Source organism: Punica granatum, chromosome 4, assembly GCF_007655135.1.
Source record: "Punica granatum isolate Tunisia-2019 chromosome 4, ASM765513v2, whole genome shotgun sequence".
In the NCBI taxonomy this organism is placed as follows: domain Eukaryota; kingdom Viridiplantae; phylum Streptophyta; class Magnoliopsida; order Myrtales; family Lythraceae; genus Punica; species Punica granatum.
Window position 1 is genome coordinate 15,025,944 of NC_045130.1, and position 20,011 is coordinate 15,045,954.

Sequence of the window (20,011 nt, forward strand, 5' to 3'; positions counted from 1 at the left end):
TGAATGCATGAAAAAGGAAAAAGAGATTTCCTAATAAACATGATCTGCACGTTTTTTTTCTAAAGGTAATGATCTCCATGTTGTAAGGGACAAAAGTATGCGATGTCGATCTGAACAAGAATGTTCTTCAAAGATTTGGTTATTTAATTTGTTACGACAAAAATTAATTATCAAAATATGACCTGTCATCTTTCTTGTTGCATGTATAAATTCTCACCTGGCAATTTTGCTGAGGGTAAGATTTTGAGTTGGCTATGAGTGTGGAAATTGATATATAGGCCAACTGGTTTTTCTTGATTAATTAAGGACTAATTATGAACTTAGTTATTAACTAGTAATTATCTCACTTATTTGATTCATTGTCAATAATCAAGCATAAGCATTAGTTAGATATTAGTAAATTATTTAGGGGTAGTTGGATTACTATCCCTAGCTCTATCTCTCTCTCTCTCTCTCTCTATATATATATATATATATTTATTTATTTATTTTATTATGGGAATTTATAAAAGAAGAATTGGTAGAGCTAATTTTGCACTTGAAAATGGGACATTGCATATTCAGAAATAAAGGGGAAAGAAAATCATCAAGAGGAGACCATCGTCATCGAATGTATTGCTTTATCCTGAGTCTTCAAGTTTGGACGGATAAATGCGAAACATAAGTTATTGGAATATGAATTTGAAAACAAGAATACAACCATTATGGGGAGCTTCTTATCAGTTATTTTTTTCCCTTATCCAATAAAGGGTAAAAAAAAAAAAGAAAAAGAATTACTCATTTAGGACAATCGCATGGTAAGAAAATGTACAACTCCATTCCATTTATATTGATTCTCTCACCATAAAATATTGGGTAAATTGCACTGCTGGTCCAAAATGTTTTACAAATGTTACATGATGGTTCAAAAAGTTTTTTTCGCTACATAATGGTACAAAATATTTCAAAGTTGTTTTATGATGGTACAAATCGTCAACTCGAGTTGACGCCGTTAACATTTTGCTGACGTGGCGCGTCCTATGTGTCACTTTTGTTACGTTGAACCAATCATAGTGCGCCACGTCATTTAAGACAAAATAAAATTTTGAAAATTATTTTTAAAAAATTTAAAATTTTTAAAAAATACAAAAAAATACAAAAAAGAGTAAAAATTTAGAAAAAAAAAAAAATTATTTTAAAATTTTGAAAATTTTAAAATTATTTTTTAAAAAATTAATTTTTTAATTTTTTTTAATTTTTTTAAATAATTTTTATTTTATTTTTAAAATAATTTTAAATAATTTTAAACCCTTGAAATTTCCTCTTCCCTTCTTTTCCCTTTTAAATTAAAAGTTTAAAATTATTTTTAAAAGTTTAAAAATTTTAAAATTTTTAGAATTATTTAAAATTTTTCGGCCACGTCAGCAAGGAGGTGACATATAGTAGCCACGTCAGCGTCGGCTTGACGGCGTCAAGCTTGAGTTGACGGTTTGTACCATCATGAAACAACTTTGAAACATTTTGTACCATCATGTAACGAAAAAAACTTTTTGGACCATCATGAAACATTTGTAAAACATTTTGGACCACCGATGCAATTTACCCTAAAATATTAAACAATCCTTTCTCACATTAACGTTAGTAAAAAGTAACTTTTAAAGTATTCTGTTATATAATTCATTGCTTATAACCCATGCTATTTTCAGTAATTTTATTGGTACATTCTCAAATCATATGATCAGAGATAGGAACACTAAAAGCTTTCTCCATATAAAGAGTTACCTTTTTGAACAAATTCATTCTTTTTTTTTTTCGGTGTGTACCATGATATTCGAAAGTCCAATGAGTCTCGATTAATTTAGTTCGAGTCGAGTTAGCCCAATACTAAGATAAAAGCTCTTTCAGCATAAATTTTTTTTATTTACAATACTCAAACCCGAGATTTTGCTCAAAGAGAACAAAAGTCAAACCATTTGAACCAATTTGTGTTAATAACCAATTTCTTTATTAAATGAGCTTATTATTATAAGGTTAATTACCTAGAAAAACACGATATTTGTATTTTTTCTCAAATATAGAACGACCTTTATAAAATAGTACAGAAATATGACATTTTTATTTTTTCCTAAATATAACACGACCTTTTGAGAGTAGTATATAAATGCACGACATTTACCTTTTTTCCTAAATATAACACGATATTTAAAAAAAGCACAGAAATGCATAACCTTCAAGTTTAGCTACTATTCTAATATTTCGTCAATTATTCGTCAAATATAAGGGTAACAGCTAACGGCGCTCCGTGACATAACATGATTGGATGAGTGGGTCTCACATATTTTAATTTAATTAAAAAATAATCCTAAAAATTTTAAAATTTTAAAAGAAGATTTTTTCTTAAAAATAAAGAGAAATGAGCGTACTGTAGATTGCAGGGGACGCAATCAGGCCCTCCACAGCAGAAATGAAAAAACCCCCAATTTCAAAGCTTTTTCGATTCCAACAATGAGTGCCCCGATTACGGTCACCACCCACATAATTGAGATCTTGTTGCGGCAGGCGACTTCACTTGGGAGATGGTAGCCACCACCATCGGCCACCTCCCTCTTTCCTTTTATTAAAAGTTGAATCCCCTTTCTTTTATTTTAATTTTTTAAAATTTTATATTTTTTAAATTAAATAAATACTTGTGGAGTCTACTTGTCCAATCATGTTATACCACGTAGCATCGTTAACTCCACATTAGCCGTTATCGTTGCAACCTGACATAATAATTGACGTCGTGCTAGATGCACAACAAAACCTGAAGGCTACGCCTTTTTGTACTATTTTTTAAAGGTCGTGTTATATTTAGGAAAAAGTGCAAATGTCGTACATTTTCGTGTTACTCTCCAAAGATCGTGGTATATTTAAGAAAAAAAATAAATGTTATGTCTTTCTATACTATTTTTCAAAGGTCGCGCTATATTTAAAAAAAATTGCAGAGGTCGTGATTTTTTAAGTACTTAACCATATTACTCTATGGTAACTGGTAAGTGAGCCATAAATTTATATAACCAGACAATTTATTAGTTTTTTATAGCCAACATTACAGATTGTATAACATAATTATTCTCTCTTTTTGAAGATATTGTTAAAAGTTTACCAAAACAAATTCTATACAAATAGAGTATGCTTAGGCTGTATTTTGAACGTTGTATTGTATTTGCATTTTCAGAAAATTCTTTATATTTTTAATTAGGTTTATTATCTTGATTTAGGTAAGAAAATCCATATTATATATCTACCATTTATAAAAGGCCAAAAAGAAAAAACATATACTGTTAACACCAAATTGCTTCTCATATACGCGCCAAAAGGCGCGTGCACTAGCATCCTACAATATCAGGTCCCCGGTTTGTAGCGACCTCTCACGACGGGGACGTGTGCAGCACGCGCTATCTTTGGCAATTGGGATGTCAATTCTAGGAGGGTTAACAGAAATTGATAGTATTGAGCAAAAAACAGAAAAAAGAAGAAGAAGGGATAGTCCCACGGCAACGTGCCTCGCACGTGAGGAGAGAGAGAGAGAGAGAGAGAGAGAGGCAACAAAGATACTGCCGGCGTTTGGGATAAGTCTTGGGTGTGGTCGATCGCACCGTTAATGCGGTGTGCTGCAACGATATTAGAAGTTCGGTCAATTTGTTGATGGAGATGATTGGCGTGTTAATTTGGATTATAAAATGATTTTGCACCGATTGATCACATCACATGAATTGGAAACTTGCTCATAGAGAAAGCTCCACCTCAACTTATCAACAACTCAAGGTGATAGTTGACCAACCTTAGGTGGGATAATATATTAATTCGGCTCGGGAAAATGGTCAGCTATCATGGCAATCAACTCGAGTATTAAGGTACCGTATGCGACACTGTATAAATAATGTATTCGTCCTAAATTATGTTTGTACCGGAAACCCGACTTATATGTGGAAATGACTAAGGAATAAGAAGCATAATACTCTTAATAATGGCAAAAAAAAAAAGGTTCTCCGTTACTACATTGTGCCATAAAATAACAAAATGTGAATTACGGTTATATATAATGTTCATAACATGTACAGCAATGATTGATTCGAAAATATGTGGATGTCGAAATATCCTTTTATTTGTAACCAACATGACATGATTTATATAAGTTCAAAAAATACTTTTAATTTGATGATGCCCTTTCAAGTATGACCATAACATTATAGCAACATTTTGCACATCAAGTTTCCTTCTTGTGCCAAAATAAATATTTCATTTTCTTTGTTGTGTGTCATAACATTTCGTAAAAAGAAAAACATATAATAGACCTTGCCTATATCGTGCATAGCACATTCAAATTGATTCAATCATATATTCTTCATATCGCAATACCTATTGTATTGGCTTGTCCTTTCACTGATAGAGACAAAATATTTATAGAAAATAAGTAAATAGATATATTTCACGGTGCAACATATAGCGGCAGGGGAGGGGACCCTCTGGCATGAAAACAGCTTGAACTTAGGAAATTCCCTTTTCCTCGGTGCGGATGATCATAGCAAAGGATTGATCCCATTAACCCCATCGCCAATGAGGATCAGGAAGATGGCGGATTTCGATAGGACACGTGGCGAAATCCTAAGCCTCGGCAATGATTAAACTTAGCTTTTGAGCGAGCACACCGAAGCAAAACCCCTCACCCTCTCCCCACTCCCCTCTCCCCTGCGTATAAAAGGATTTTTGAAGCGCGATTGGTTCGAGGAAGAAGGCCTCCTCCTCCTCTTTTCTGTTGTGTCGCGGTTTTGTTGTCTTCCGATACACCCCCCCCCCCAAAAAAAAAAAAAATCCCTTTCTCTCTCTAGTCTCCATCTTTCTCTCTCTAGTCTTCTGCAGGCATTGCCGTCGTCTCCCTCTTTCTCTCTCTCTATATCTCTGAGCCGCAGGGGGGACTCGGACTACATATTACCTGCTCCGAATGCGCAGTTCGTAGCTCGGGGGCTGAGAGGGAGTGGAGTGGACAGGCCAAGATCAGAGCTTGGAGGGAAGAGGAGGCAATGAAGAAGAAGAAGAGAGAGGTGAGCGGTTCCGTCCACCACCTCCTCCTCCGCGCCAAGCTCTTCCACCGCTGCCGCCTCCACGGCCCCATCACCGGCCTCCTCCCGCTCATCTCTGCCGTCTCCGGCTGCCTACTCCTCCTCTTCGCTCTCCTCTCTCTCCTCTCCCCCTCTCCATCCAGTGGACACGGCCGCCGCCACGTCAGCCTCCTCCGCCACCACAGCTCGGTATATATTTAACGTCATTTCCACGACGTTCCAGTTGACTCTGTATCACTCGTACAACCAGTACCGCGTCAGTCAGTCATTGACCGGTTTTGTATTTTTTTTGTTATTGCTTCGCGCTCCTCAGCTTTCTTCCGGTCGGCTCAGGGATGAACTGGAGGCAGAGTCGATTTCGTCGCCGCGGGCAGTGTTCCATATTCCGGTAGGGAAAGTTCTGGATCACCCGTCGTGTTTTAAGCTCATCATCGATACGTTTCCAATTGTTAATTTTCGTATTGATTTTCTGATTTCGATATCGCCAGTCGAGTGGAGGAAGCTTGAGCCGTGATCTGTGGAGTTCAAGATTGTCGAGTTTCTTCCATGGCTGCAGCAATGCCAGCTCACGGTTTCTGAGTAAGCTTTCATATCTGCTTTTTCCGCTGCTTAGTCTATAACGATAAGGATAAATCTTTGAGCTGAAAATGAATAATTTGAGGTCCACGCAGATCTGTTTCTTGTTAGGAAAGTTACTTATGGCCAGATTTTGGAATATATTTGGGTATAGTGATCCCGTCTTGGTCTTATATCTTTCTAGAAAGTAGCAGAGCAGATGTCAAGCTGTTGGCTTGACCCGGTCATCTGCCAGATTCATGCTGATTCTTTACTAATTCGAGGAAGCTTTGAATTATTACCCAATCGGATTGGTTATAGATAGTAAACAAACTTGAACTGTGAATTTAACAGCTGCTGACCAGAAAACGCAACCGAATCGCTACTTGTTGATCGCTACGAGTGGAGGACTGAATCAACAGAGAACAGGGGTAGGTTGCTGAAGCCTCTGATAATTGTGGAATATGGTCTAATTCTATCACCGCTTTCATCTCTGCCAACTGGATCTGCTTTTCGGTTTTCGTCTCTTAAATAACAGGCAGATATCGTGTCTCTGTCTAAAATCTCAGATTCCCAGTTACCTTTTGAGTGCAATTGCAGTTATGATGCAAATGTAAAATTTTTAGGATTATAGAATGAATTTGCTCCATTCAAGTGGACCTGTATGATCATTCCTGGGTATTTAACAAAGGCAAAAATATTAATTTTTTGCATGCAAGTAGCAGTTGTTACGGCACAAACTGTATTTTGGGTTTTACATGTTTACCCAGGAAGGTTTTATCTCACTCAAATGATTAGTGATATTTCAGCGATACCAGTGTATCATTTATGAACATTGCAAGTGATCGCCTGAATTTCACCTAATTTTTTTGGGCAGCTTTCCCATTAGCTTTTGCTGTTTGATTATATCATAGATATAGGGGGGGAAGAACGTCCTCTCACTAAATGCATTATGCTACTAATCAAGCTAAATCGCCTATTTTCTTTTGAATTGTTCTACTAGTGTCATATCAAAGAACCTGGTATGTGTTCCATGAAAGTATCTTGAAATGTTTTCATACATGAAATCCATTTTGCCAAGCTTCAGAATATAAACTAACATTTGTACATTCAACAGGTTAGTTCAGATTTTCACGTCAATTTGTCATTGCCAACATCTCTTATTAGAATGTCCGGCCAGTTTGTTGATAGGTCACCTTTATGCATATTAATGACTAGTGAGCTGTGTTGACTATATGAATGCAGATAACAGATGCTGTTGCTGCTGCTTATATTTTGAATGCGACTCTTGTTGTACCCAAGCTTGATCGGAAATCCTTTTGGAAAGATGCGAGGTAATCCTGCTGCCCTTTGTAATTTTGTAGATTTGAATGACATCTGATTATATGTTAAGAGTTCCATAACTTGCTAGAAACTTATATGGCTATTGTTTCTCCTGCAGCAACTTCAATGATATCTTTGATGTCGACTGGTTCATCTCGTTTCTTTCGAAAGATGTGGAAATCATAAAGCAGCTCCCAGAGAAAGGAGGAAAAGCTTGGACTCCACATACCATGCGTGTTCCTAGGAAATGCACCCCCAAATGCTACCAGACTCGTGTTCTGCCTGTACTTAACAAAAAGCATGTAAGCCACATTGCCACGATATTTCGAATAAATCTATCTTCAATAATTTTCACTTTACCAACGATGCAAAAGAGCTCTGTAGGTAGGTCCTCAGTCATACACAGCAATTGTCATCACCAGTAAACGTTCTTTATGACGTCTTTGACCTCCCAATGAGTGTACTGCTATAGAGATATTCTGGCTGGGGGGTAGGTCTGGTTTATTTTTCACATAATTTCAGAAGCATTTATGTGCTTTCGGTGGCTTGTCAAGCTCAATTATGACAGCCAATAGAGATGGATGGCTAGGGAAGGTTTAGTTTTCTTGCGTTCTTCTTCTATTGCATGTGGCGGGGGTATGATAGTCCTCTATGCACAAATGAAAATGCTGTCAATGAATACTTTTGGGGTTGAGAAGATTTAGAATTTATGGAACTCAAAGTTCATGAAAAAAGTATCTGCTGGAGAAAGAGGGTCACTTGCAGAAATCTGGGGCTCAAAATTTTTTAGTAAGATAATATTGGAAAGATGCATTGCTAACCTAGACCAGCCTTTTCAGGCACGTAATATTCTAACATTTATATTATTCTGTTAAATTATCGGAAAAGCCTTAGGGATTGACACATCTCGGTTATTCTTTCCTTATGCAGGCTGTTCAGCTCGGCAAGTTTGATTACAGGCTTTCAAATAGGCTGGAAAAGGACCTCCAAAAGCTGAGATGTAGAGTTAATTACCATGCTTTGAAATTCACTGATTCAATCCGTGACATGGGGAAAACATTGGTAGAGAGGATGAGGTCGAAAAGCAATCACTTCATAGCCCTACACTTGAGGTAGATTTAATCCTAAATTGTCCTCGAAATTTTTATTTGTTCCTCAGTTGACAGTTGCTTTTCTTTACCGAGGCAAATCATTCCTTTCCTTTTTCATCATACATTTTGATGTATACTTAAGTATGTATGAATTATTGAAATAAAAGGGTTTGCTCTCATCGTTTTTCTTGTGGACAAGTATCCAAGGTGTAAAGCCGTTGTGCACTGTAATTACAGAGTTAGAACAATTTCCTAATGGAAGTAATGCATCTTCTTCTGTAGGTTTGAACCAGATATGCTTGCATTCTCTGGATGCTACTACGGTGGAGGAGAGAGAGAAAGGGAAGAACTCGGTGCTATTAGGAAAAGGTGGAAAACTTTACATAAGAGCAACCCGGAAAAGGAGCGAAGGCATGGAAGGTGCCCACTGACTCCTGAAGAAGTTGGTCTTATGCTGAGGGCATTGGGATTTGGCAGCGATGTTCACCTGTATGTAGCATCCGGTGAGGTATATGGCGGTGAAGAGACGTTAGCCCCACTAAAGGCGCTGTTTCCAAATTTCCATACAAAGGAGACAATAGCTACTAAGGCCGAGTTGGTGCCATTTTCATTGTACTCATCTCGGATGGCTGCACTGGACTTCATAGTCTGCGATGAAAGCAGTGTTTTTGTCACAAACAACAATGGAAACATGGCCAGGATATTAGCTGGAAGAAGGTACAACTCTTTTGGTGATCCATCATGTTTGCGGTTCATTCACTACGTCTCCCATTCCAGACCTCGTGAAGTGATATTTCCTATTGGTTATAGAAAATTGTCTCCGTGTTCGATTGCTACTTGCAGTTCCTTCCCCCCCCCCCCCCCCCCCCCCCCCCCCCCCCCCCCCCCCCCCCCCCCCCCCCCCCCCCCCCCCCTCCTCCCCCCCTTTTTGGGGATATTTCCAACATTTTTCTGCTACTGCAGGAGATACTTCGGACACAAACCAACCATCCGCCCCAATGCTAAGAAGCTGTACAAGCTATTCATGAACCGCACGAGTATGACATGGGAAGAGTTCACATCTAGAGTTCGCACTCACCAGATTGGCTTCATGGGTGACCCGAATGAGGTAAGGCCTGGGAGGGGCGAATTCCATGAAAATCCATCGGCTTGCATATGCGAGAGTCCTGAAGCAAAAGACATGGTCCCTCACAGGGAAATCCCTGGGGTTGAGCAGGAGGACAATAACTCCCAGAATAGCACTGCTGAGCTAACAACAGAAGATGACCAAGGGTTATCTGATACAGAGGACATAGAAAACGGAAACAACGATGCTGCAGTGAGACGACAGTCCAACAGTTTGCAGTCGGAGACCCTCAAATCCGAACAACCGGAGCTGGAGGAGATCTTCTCTGATTAATAACAAGGGAACTCTTTGCGCTTGAAAGTACCCAACAATTTTGTTCAACGCCAATTCTTTGGGCCATCCTTTGGTGGCCGCCGTGATCCCTCCCCCCCCCCCCCCCCCCCCCCACAACAATTTTGTACATAAGTTCCTAGGACTAGTACAGGATTTTTCTCGATCTGGGAACAGTTCTCCCCACAGGCAATTCGGTCCATTCTTGTACATTTAGATCCATTTAGAACTGGTTTCACACTTCTACAGGTCTTTTCTTTGTTGCAGCTCTTTGCCGTAAGACAGAGAGACTACTGAGATTTGCAACACGGGGATGGTTCTTTGATTGCTCCTTAGCTTCATAATGATCATTCTCTATGCTGCGGTTCATCATTCTCCATTCCGGGGTTCTCTTTTAACATTCAAATTCAAATTTTCGCAGAAAGGTTGAGCACGAGAATGCGAAAAGAAGCATCCTCGGCAAAATGTCGTATAGCTTCAACTTCAACACATGACGTTATGGGATGGATATCCAGTTAGTTAAAATGGATTTGGTTAAACTTACGTACAGACTCTAAAACAATGTCGTGGTGTGTAGTTTTGGGAAGGGTGTATTTGAACAAACAATAACGTAGCGATTAGTCTTCCCTACTAGTGTAATTAAGATAGGACCCAAGCAAATGAACCAACAAGCACTAAAGAAAGGGACATCGAGAATTTTTACATGAAAAACCCTCACTTGGGAAAAGTCACGGGACCGACTCCGAATCAACGATCTACTATCAATGAAGATTACACATTGTTTTTCATTAAGGGCATGCCCTTGGATCCACCAAACTCAAGAGACAACTCTCTCGGATCACCCAAAACACCAAATTCGTCACCCATAAGGGTGGTTTACAAAATCAGCTAAAATAGCATCTAGAAAGTTCGAATAAGAATTATGACCGTTCAGAGACTAGCGCCACAAGAGGTGAAGCTGCTGCCAAAGTTTTGTCCCAATCGGAGTTCGTTTGACTTCCCGATCGAGGCTTGATCTAGCTCTAGTCGCGCAGAAAAATCCGTTTTGCTACTTCTCTGTTCTGCCGCCGCTTCTCTGCTAATTCTCTGTCACTCACAGCTCCACTCATTGCTCAGCCCTTTTAGTTGAAATTAACTCTCACAAAGGTGGATCATTGTGCCTATTAAAGCACGATAAAAATCCAACATGATTGAGCCAAACTTCTTCCAAATTGGAGGGATACCCAACAAACTCTCCCCCCAACCCTCGGTCATCGCAATGTATTTGACTTCCGTGGTAGACAAAGCAATGCACTTTTGAAGTCTTGATTGCCATGGGATAGCTCCCCCTACAAAAGTCATCAAGTATCCCCCAATGGATTTCCGAGAATCGATATCTCCTGCGATATTTGCATCCGTGTAGTCCACTAACTCTAGCTTATCCGTGCCAAAGCATGGACACCTTGGATATTCCTCTGAAATACCTTAAGATCTACTTAACTGCATTCCAATGCTCTTTCCCCGGATTAAAGAGAAAATGACTAATCACACCAACAAAATTAGCGATATTTGGTCTTGTATAGACTATGACATACATCAAACTCCTAAGTAAGGGAATTTCTTCATCTCTTCTTTCTCCTTCTTACTTATAGGGCATTGCTTCGAGTTAAGTTTGAAGTGAAAAGTAAGTGGTGATGAAACTAGTTTAGCATTACCCATGTTGAACCGGTCCAAAATCTTCTCCATATACTTCTCTTGAGAAAGCCAAAGTTTTTCGCTTGATCTGTCACGAGAAATATGCATCCAAAGGATCCACTTCGCCGGTCCTAAATCCTTCATGGAAAAGGACACGCCGAGTTCTTTCTTCAACTCTACAATCTTACTCATATCATGACCAATAAGCAGCATATCATCCACATATAATAGTAAAATGATAAAATCACCATCAGATAATTGTTTCACGAACACACAATGATTTGAAGTGGTCCGTGTGTACCCATGGTCTAACATGAAAGAGTCAAACTTTTTGTACCACTACTAAGGTGCTTGCTTAAACCCATACAAGCTCTTCCTCAACCTATTCCTTACCTTTAACTCTGAATCGTTCGGGCTGTTCCATATATATCTCTTCCTCCAAGTCACCATGTTTTTTAACATCGAGCTGATCGATCTCCAAATTCAGAGTAGCTACCAATGCAAGAACAACTCAATTAGATGTCATCTTCACAACTGGTGAGAAGATCTCTTCGAAGTCAACTCCTTTCTTCTAGTTGAAGCCTAGTCGAGCTTTGTATCGAGGTCGTGAGTTCTCTGCCTTCAACATATAGACCCATTTGTTCTTCAATGCTCTCTTAACTTGCAGTAGCTTCACAAGTTCATCAATTGATTAACGATGTCCTGGAAGTCACTTATGTGCTCGGTCATATTACCTTCATCATTGTAACGGAGATGAACAAGTCTCTTCACGATAAAAACCTTATTATGCGGTGTCTTCCTCGCGTAAAGATATGCCAATTGATCCCACAAAGCTTTTGCATTTGTCTTCTAAGCAACATGATGATATACACTATTATCTATCCACTGCCGGATCAAACCAATAGTCTTTTGGCACGTTCCCAATACTTGTTATCCTTGTCTTTCGGTTTTTTCCAAATTCCCTTCAATGGGATCATACAAGTCCTTGCAAAATAGAAGATCCTCCATCCAAGACTTCCATATAGTGTAGTTGGTTGCATTCAATTTGCACATAGATCCCGTAGATTCCTCCATCTTGAAAACATAAAAAAACCTTAACTTCGCTAACTCGAGACCTTGTTGGGAAAGGTGCGCTCGAATAAATAACAATGCAGCGATTAATCTTCCTCCCCTACTAGTGTAATCAAAATAGGAACCGAGCAAATGAACTAGCAAGCAATAAAGAAATGGACACCTTGAATTTTTACGTGAAAAACTCTGATGTGCGAAAAATCACGGGGCCGACTCCGAATCAACGATCCACTATCAATGAAGATTACACATTGTTTTTCTTCAAGGGCATTGCCTTTGGATCTACCAAACTCAAGAGACAACTTTCTTGGATCACCAAAAACACCAAATTTATCACCCACAAGGGTGATTTACAAAATCAGCCACAATAACACCTAGATAGCTTGAATAAGAATTCTGACCGTTTAGAGCCTAGCCCCACAAGTGGTGAAGCCGTTGTCAAAGTTTCGTCACAATTGGAGTTCGTTTAACTTCCCGATCAAGGTTTGGTCTTGCTCTGGTCGCACAAAAAAATCTATTCTGCCGCTTCTCTGCTGATTCTCTATCACTCACGACTCCACACATTGCCCAACCCTTTTTGTTGAAATTAACCCTCACAAAGGTGAATCTTAGCCCTATTAAAACTCAATAAAAGTCCAACACAATGTGAGTCAAACTCCCTCTAAATTGAGTGGTACCGTTGTCCAGTTGACAGTGCAGCAGTGCACGTGAGCAGAGGTAGGGGAGTATCACCCGCCGGGGAGCATGCATCGCTGGGTCCTATGGTGGAAGTGCTAACTGGAATGTGGGACCCACCAACCCGAGTGCTCTGTGGGGTGCATGCGCCTGGGCACATGCAAGATGTCCAAGCTGGAGCAAATCGTAATCCGGAGAGGAGGGAGGAGGAGAGAGGGACGTGGCAATATTCTGATCCACTTCTTATTTTCTCTCTCCTCGGCGCTACTTCTTCTTCTTCTTCGACGTAGAGAGAGGGAGAGAGCAATGGCCCTGAGGTTCCCGACGCAGCTCAGCACCCCTCGCCACCTGCGCCACCGCGGGGGTCTCTCCTGGACGCGAGCTTTAGCTCCGGATGCTCTCGGTTCTTCACACTCTTCCCCTCCCCCCGCGTCTTTCCGCACTGGTACCTCATTCCTCCTCTTCAGTCCCTTCTTCCTTCTTGTGAGTGAACAGTCTGTGAGTCGCGCCGATCGTAACGCATTGCAGGAAGCTTTGGTTTTTATTGGTGCCATTTTGCTCCGTTCAATTCCCTCTCGAGCAGAGAGAGCTTTAGTTGACTCGCGTGCCTTTGGCTCTGACGAATGTTGACAATTTTCAACAATAAACATTGGGCGTAGCTTGTTAAGTTTGTGCTTTGGAGATTGCTCCTCGTTGTCATAGCTTTAAAACCGACATTTTCTACAGAGGAGAACAAATGGCAGCTCCAGATGAGACAATTGTAACTGTATTCTGCTGCAATTCTTCTTTATGATAAGAACGAGCATATTATAATTTTGGGTTGTGAAAGTTCAAATCGAATTGCAGATGCCTGTTAATTAGACGCTCAATAATTTAATAACTGTAACTGCTCGTGAGTTAGTTATTGTTGTTTGAATCTGAGGCCGAGAGACTGATGCATTATGTCATTTCCACTGTTTGATTATGTCCTGATTCCTTGCTGTTTTAGGAAAGTCCCGCGTGCAACAGTTGGTGACCTGCACTGCACAGGCACCCGGAGCTGTTAATCTGGCCCCCGGGACACCAGTTAGGCCCACGAGTATCCTTGTGGTGGGGGCCACTGGGACTCTGGGCAGGCAAATCGTGCGGAGGGCCCTCGATGAAGGTTACGATGTGAGGTGCCTTGTCAGGCCTAGACCCGCTCCTGCCGACTTCCTTCGTGACTGGGGAGCCACTGTCGTTAATGTAGGCCACACTGATTGCTCACTGGCTAGTATTTGTTGGACTTAGTAGATTGATCACGATCCTCCTATTGTCTTATGCATGCAAATTGTTAGCTGTGTTCCTGTTGCTCGACATCAGGGGAGATTGCAAGGATTTCTTTTTATTATTTATTGTTGTATGCATAATGGAAAGTGCACTCGATTTTGTGCAGGCTGACTTGAGTAAACCGGAGACCATACCTGCAACATTGGTTGGGATTCACACAGTCATTGATTGCGCAACAGGACGCCCTGAAGAGCCCATCAAGACGGTGATTTCTTAATTCAGTTTTGTGCTCATTACTGTCGAATGACATTAGAATCTTCTAATATGATTTATGTTCAGATTTAGTACAGCACAAGTGTTATGGCAGTTTGAGCTTCAAGGTGTATTTGCTGGACAAGTGTACCGAATGTGGAAAAGAAAATGAAAATATTTTATGACTCCTGTATCTAGCATCGAGCTTCCATCTTTTTCTACTTTGTTGCTTTTTTACTTTGTTGCTTTTTTACTTTGTAATATGTCTACATAGAGCATTGTGAGAAGTTTAGCCTAACAGAGATCTCGTTGAAAACTATGACATGACTTTATTGGCATTTTCTAATTTATGGTGTTGTTTAGGTAGACTGGGAAGGGAAAGTTGCTCTAATACAATGTGCAAAAGCAATGGGAATCCAGAAGTATGTTTTCTTTTCTATCCACAACTGTGAGAAGCATCCTGAAGTTCCACTGATGGAGATTAAATACTGCACAGAGAAGTTTCTGAAAGAGACTGGCCTAAACCATATCACGATTCGGTTGTGCGGATTCATGCAAGTAAATATAAAACTCTTTGACTGTTTCTCTAAGTTGATTTATCTCTATCAGAACTATATGTTTCGACAACTTTAATATAAACTAGTTGGTAGCTGTACATTTCTTTCTTTATTTCAAGAACTCTTTCCCCATTTAGACATAATGTTATGTTAATAACATGATGAGGAGGATCTAGCTGGTATAAATATAAAGTTCTTCATGGATATGTCTGTGAATGATCAGTTTTGTCTCAATCATTTTTAATTGTGTGTTTTGCAAATTTGTCAGGGACTGATCGGTCAATATGCAGTACCTATATTAGAAGAGAAATCTGTCTGGGGTACTGATGCACCCACACGAATAGCTTATATGGACACTCAGGTAGGTCACCCGAACAAACTCTACAGTATCTAGGCAAACACTATATATAACAAATCCTGCGATTTATGTTCCCAATGTTTAACCGCATAGCGCTAATGGTAGGATATAGCTCGGTTGACGTTCATAGCATTACGTAAAGAGAATATTAACGGGAAGCTTCTCACATTTGCCGGGCCTCGTGCATGGACAACGCAGGAGGTAAAAGCAGCACTGTTCTACCTCATCTGAAACAAACAATTTCCTCTATCCCTTCTTTTGATTGTACCAGCACTTATGATGCCAGGTGATAACATTGTGTGAGAGACTTGCCGGGCAAGATGCAAATGTCACAACAGTTCCAGTCTCAGTCCTGAGAATAACAAGGCAACTGACAAGGTTGTTCGAGTGGACAAATGATGTAGCTGATAGATTGGCATTTTCAGAGGTAATGTGTGTACTTGTCTTTCCGGATATTTTACACTGAAGTTTCACTTGGTATTTTTGCAAATATAATGAATTTATGGACCATGAGAATTTTAAATTGAAGGTTTGAGACTATATTGAATCCAACTCTTCCTTTTTCTTTGTTTTCTTTTTCCGAAATACGAAAATGACAGTTTTTGTCATCATCCATTTGCACTGTGAGAGAGTTGTTCTGCTTTGGAAGGATAAGGGAGCATAGGCTCAATCTTGAGCTGTTAAAGAGCAGCTTCTGCAATTGAACGTTTGACTTGGTACATACCCAGGCTCAATGCTTCAGTATTGATTTTCCAGGTCCTTACAAGTGATACAGTCTTCTCGGTCCCAATGACTGAGACATACAACCTTCTTGGCGCGGATCCAAAGGACATCGTCACGCTGGAGAAGTACTTGCAGGACTACTTCGCGAACATCTTGAAGAAATTGAAAGACCTCAAAGCGCAATCAAAGCAAACTGATATTTTCTTCTAAAGGAAGGGAAAGGGTTTGTGTGTATGTAAGTGAAGCTGTATCAAATCATACATTCCATGTCCTCGATAAGACATGACATAGAGCTGTTCGATATCTTTGCTTCGGAATAGTAAATGTTCCCACTTGTTCTTACTCTCTCAATCACTATGTAACATTTTCCCACATGTTAATGGAAGAAGATAGAAAATTTGTTCGATTCGATACTTGTGGAAGGCCGCATGAGAATCAATTGTTTTTTATGCTATGCAACTTCTGCAGTTTCTTTTTCAGGCTCGATTATATCAAGGCTAGTGCCATGCCATTCCAGTCGATGCTCTGCAAGTAATTCGATCGGTGACCTTTGCTCTTTTTACGACTAGGCTTGGATCACTAGGCATTATCCACGGCAATCCGATGTAAGCCACGAGTAAATTATTATTATTTACACAAGGGACGGGATCTCCATTAACCGAACCAAAATTAATTGATATTTAACGCAAATTCATCGAGGGGCCTTGTCGAAGAAAAGGTACTATTTGTTATGCCTTACGAAGAGATCAGTCGACCTCCCGACCAGCACGAAAATGGGCCTACAAGGACTTTGCAAGGGCTCTGCGGCCTGGCCCACAATGTATCAAAAGTACGGCCCAAGAGGCACAGCATTATACAAATTAAATTAGGAGATTTTTCTTTTTCAGATTTTGATAAAGAGGAATATATCGTACGGACGTGGGCATCAGAATGGGCCCCGCAAGTGATTTTGCCAGATTCTCCAAAATAATTTTTACTTTTCGAATTTCTAGAAAAATAAAAATGGTGTGATTGATAGATGCCAAACATTAATGTGAAGATCTACCCAACAGTTGGAGGAGGAAAACAAAGTACAAAAGTACTTTTGAATCATTATTTATCATTATTGAATCTGAAGTTCAATCTGTTTGATTGATAATAATAATTTATGCTCCTTTAGAAAAAGAATTAAATTTAACTTATCTTAAATTTATTTTATTTTTTTCAATTTAATAATAAAATTATTATTTTTATATTTTATTTAAATTTATAAATAAATTCTTTCACATAATTTTTTTATTCATTATTACAATTAATCATTTAATGCTAAATTTTCCAGATCATTCACTAATTTTTCCTCAATTCATCAATATAATAATTACTTTTTTATCTTCTTTTTAACAAGAAAAAACGCGGTTAATTTTAACAAGAAAGCAACCAAAAGAAGCAAGATAATATTTTTCCATTGAGCAATAAATCGAGGAGTAGTAGTAGGTGACTATGCATCCCATTTGATCAACAGCGGTCAAAGTGATTTATTTGATCAATAATGCCACTCCTACCATTATTATTTGCTGTTGGTGAAAAATAATTGTACAGTACGATTACTACTACGAGTTACGAGGTGAATTTTATCAGTGAAAATGATTGTCAGTTTTAAAGTGCTAAAAGACTACAGTGCTGGAATTGGGTTCCAATTATTGCATTAGTAAATACTAAATACTTTTGTGAATCTTGACTCTACGATATAAAGATCTAAATGAGAAATGGGTAATTTTAGATTTCGATTTTTACGCAGCGTGGCTTCTTTATTTCATTCCGCAATCATTTGCTGGTAACTGATATCGAAGGTGACTGAAACGAAAACAAATGATATAAAGATTATTTGCCAACTAAAAATGGAAAATAGAAGAAAATGTATGTTGGCAAAAAAATAAAAAGTATGAATAAACCATATATAATGGGGCAAATAGAGTAGGGTTTTGTCCAATAATGGGCCTAGTGATGGATCAACCGGATGAAAGGCAGTAAATTTCATTGGGCCCAGCAGTGAGTGTTCAAATTTTGATCATGTGGCCCACACCAATAATTAACGTTCAATCAAGTGGGCCCCCCAACCAAACCAGAGGACAACCATTAAATGTGGTGTTGTCTTTCTCTCTCCCATGTGTCTGTTCTTCTCTCTATCTACTATTTATGCTGCATTCCATGTACGTATGCCTCCCTTTATGATTTTTCAGATCATGGAAAGAGTGATGATCAATGGTCTTCATTCCAATAAAAAAGATAACTCTATCTAGGTCCTCTCCCTCGTCCTTTGAATGCATCCCGACCTTCCATGTGGTGAGGAGAGTTCGGAAACATCATACGTATCTCCAAAAGTCGCTTCGTACATGTACAACAATTCGCCGTATGTGGCTCCTCGACATGTAGGGTATGCGTAGACCACTGATCTAGGGTTCTTTTAAGTTGATAGATTTTACCTCTACTAATTTAGTTTTCTTTCGTTGAAAATCGTTTTCAGTATTGTTGTTGGAAAATCCGTATCTCGGGGTCACGTATTGCAGGCGTGTCGGAGACTAACGTCTCGAAAGTGTTTATGGGCAAAATTCTAACTTCTAATAAAAAACGATCGGTTTGGACCTTGCTTTGCAAAATGACTTAGGAATATTTATGAAAATTTAAATAAAGCAGGGTAAATTAAATAAGTGTGCGGAAATAAGCTAGCAAGAAATATAAAAGAACGAGCTTTATTCAATGGCAATAAGTATTTACAAGGATTACAAGGCAATAACTTCTAATCAGATCATGTTGGCAAAATCTCGAGTATTGGTAGAATATTGCACCCATGTTTTTGCCAATAGACTTTCGATAATGAATTTGTGAGCTTTTAATAGCACAAAAGGATCGACCCTTCAGTTCCACCAACATATGCCGATGAGCCAGGTCGGCTCTATGTCGAGAGCTCTAAGATGTGTTCCACCATAAGGATCGACCCTTCAGTTCCATCGTTGCTTCGCTATCAACCCCCTTGAGGTCGTCCTTTGTCGATTCACACCTTGCCGGACGACTTCATCATCCTGATCCTTCTTCACAGGATCGCAAATTTCAATATCATCCACAGCAAGTTCAGCGATCAATGCATCAATCTCCTAATCCGACAAAGGCGTAAGTGCTGACTCTTGTATGAGTCCTCACCATGGACAGAATCCTTGACACTGGGGGTTGTTGAACTTGGTAGTTGGAAGGACTTCCTTTTGGGGCTCTTTTTGGACCACCCTCTTTATTGGTGGAACATGCCTCTGACGCGGTTTCACCACGTTCTTGCCTTCGTAGGCTAACCTTTGGGCCTGCCTCTTTCTCTGCAACCGCCTCTTCTCAGTCTTGGTTAGTGGTCGAGGAAACTTTGGATGCTCGATGCGAGGCCACTGCATAATGGGAACATTTTGCGATGGCTTCATCCACCTAGCAGGCCTCATGTGACGGATCTGATGCGATGGTTGAGTTTTCAAATAGGGCCTTAGTCTTTCTTGTCGGAACTAACTGTGATAAGAATCTTTGTTCTTTTTCGGATCTACATGTTCTTTGCTTGTTCACCCCATCCTCGTTGATTTTAACCAGAGTTCTACTGTCGCCACAATTTCGGAATTGTCCCTTTTGCTGGAATTTCTCCGGACGTGACACTAGAGGTCGTGTGGATGTGGATCGATTCTAATCCTTTGCTTCTATCGGAGCAAGGGCCTTAGGTCGGCCACGCTAGCATTCACAGCAAGGGTGGGGAATGGATCAGAATCAACTCGCATAGTCTTTTCCCCAAAATGTAGATTCCTTTCTCAATCTTTTCCTGTACGATATTATGAAAAACGAGGCTATCTACTGTTCCGGAGAGGCGGTGAAGGAGACTGTTTCTGCCAACAGGGAAATTTTGGCCGACTCTCTCGGCCGACACCCTTCTTGGCGGATCCGCGGCTAAGCTGGGGCTGGCGAAATATGAACTGCCGGAGCTTGTATTGGTTGAGGTTGCAGAA

General features: G+C 39.7%; 2 protein-coding genes across 2 annotated transcripts; both read left to right on the forward strand.

Annotated features, from left to right (window-relative positions):
• Positions 1–4,871: 4,871 nt before the first annotated feature.
• Positions 4,872–9,818, forward strand: LOC116206017 (O-fucosyltransferase 6-like). Its single transcript, XM_031538737.1, has 9 exons — positions 4,872–5,270; positions 5,395–5,469; positions 5,570–5,660; positions 5,991–6,067; positions 6,882–6,970; positions 7,078–7,261; positions 7,890–8,071; positions 8,333–8,767; positions 9,014–9,818. Exons 1-9 carry the CDS (start codon positions 5,043–5,045, stop codon positions 9,447–9,449), a joined length of 1,797 nt encoding a protein of 598 aa, XP_031394597.1. The 5' UTR covers positions 4,872–5,042; the 3' UTR covers positions 9,450–9,818.
• Positions 9,819–13,128: 3,310 nt separating this feature from the next.
• On the forward strand, positions 13,129–16,410 carry LOC116202361 (protein HIGH CHLOROPHYLL FLUORESCENCE PHENOTYPE 244, chloroplastic). Its single transcript, XM_031533891.1, has 8 exons — positions 13,129–13,311; positions 13,855–14,090; positions 14,281–14,379; positions 14,730–14,924; positions 15,192–15,284; positions 15,387–15,482; positions 15,568–15,708; positions 16,038–16,410. The coding sequence occupies exons 1-8, from the start codon at positions 13,173–13,175 to the stop codon at positions 16,212–16,214; spliced, it is 1,176 nt and encodes a 391-aa protein (XP_031389751.1). The 5' UTR covers positions 13,129–13,172; the 3' UTR covers positions 16,215–16,410.
• The last annotated feature ends 3,601 nt before the right edge of the window (positions 16,411–20,011 follow it).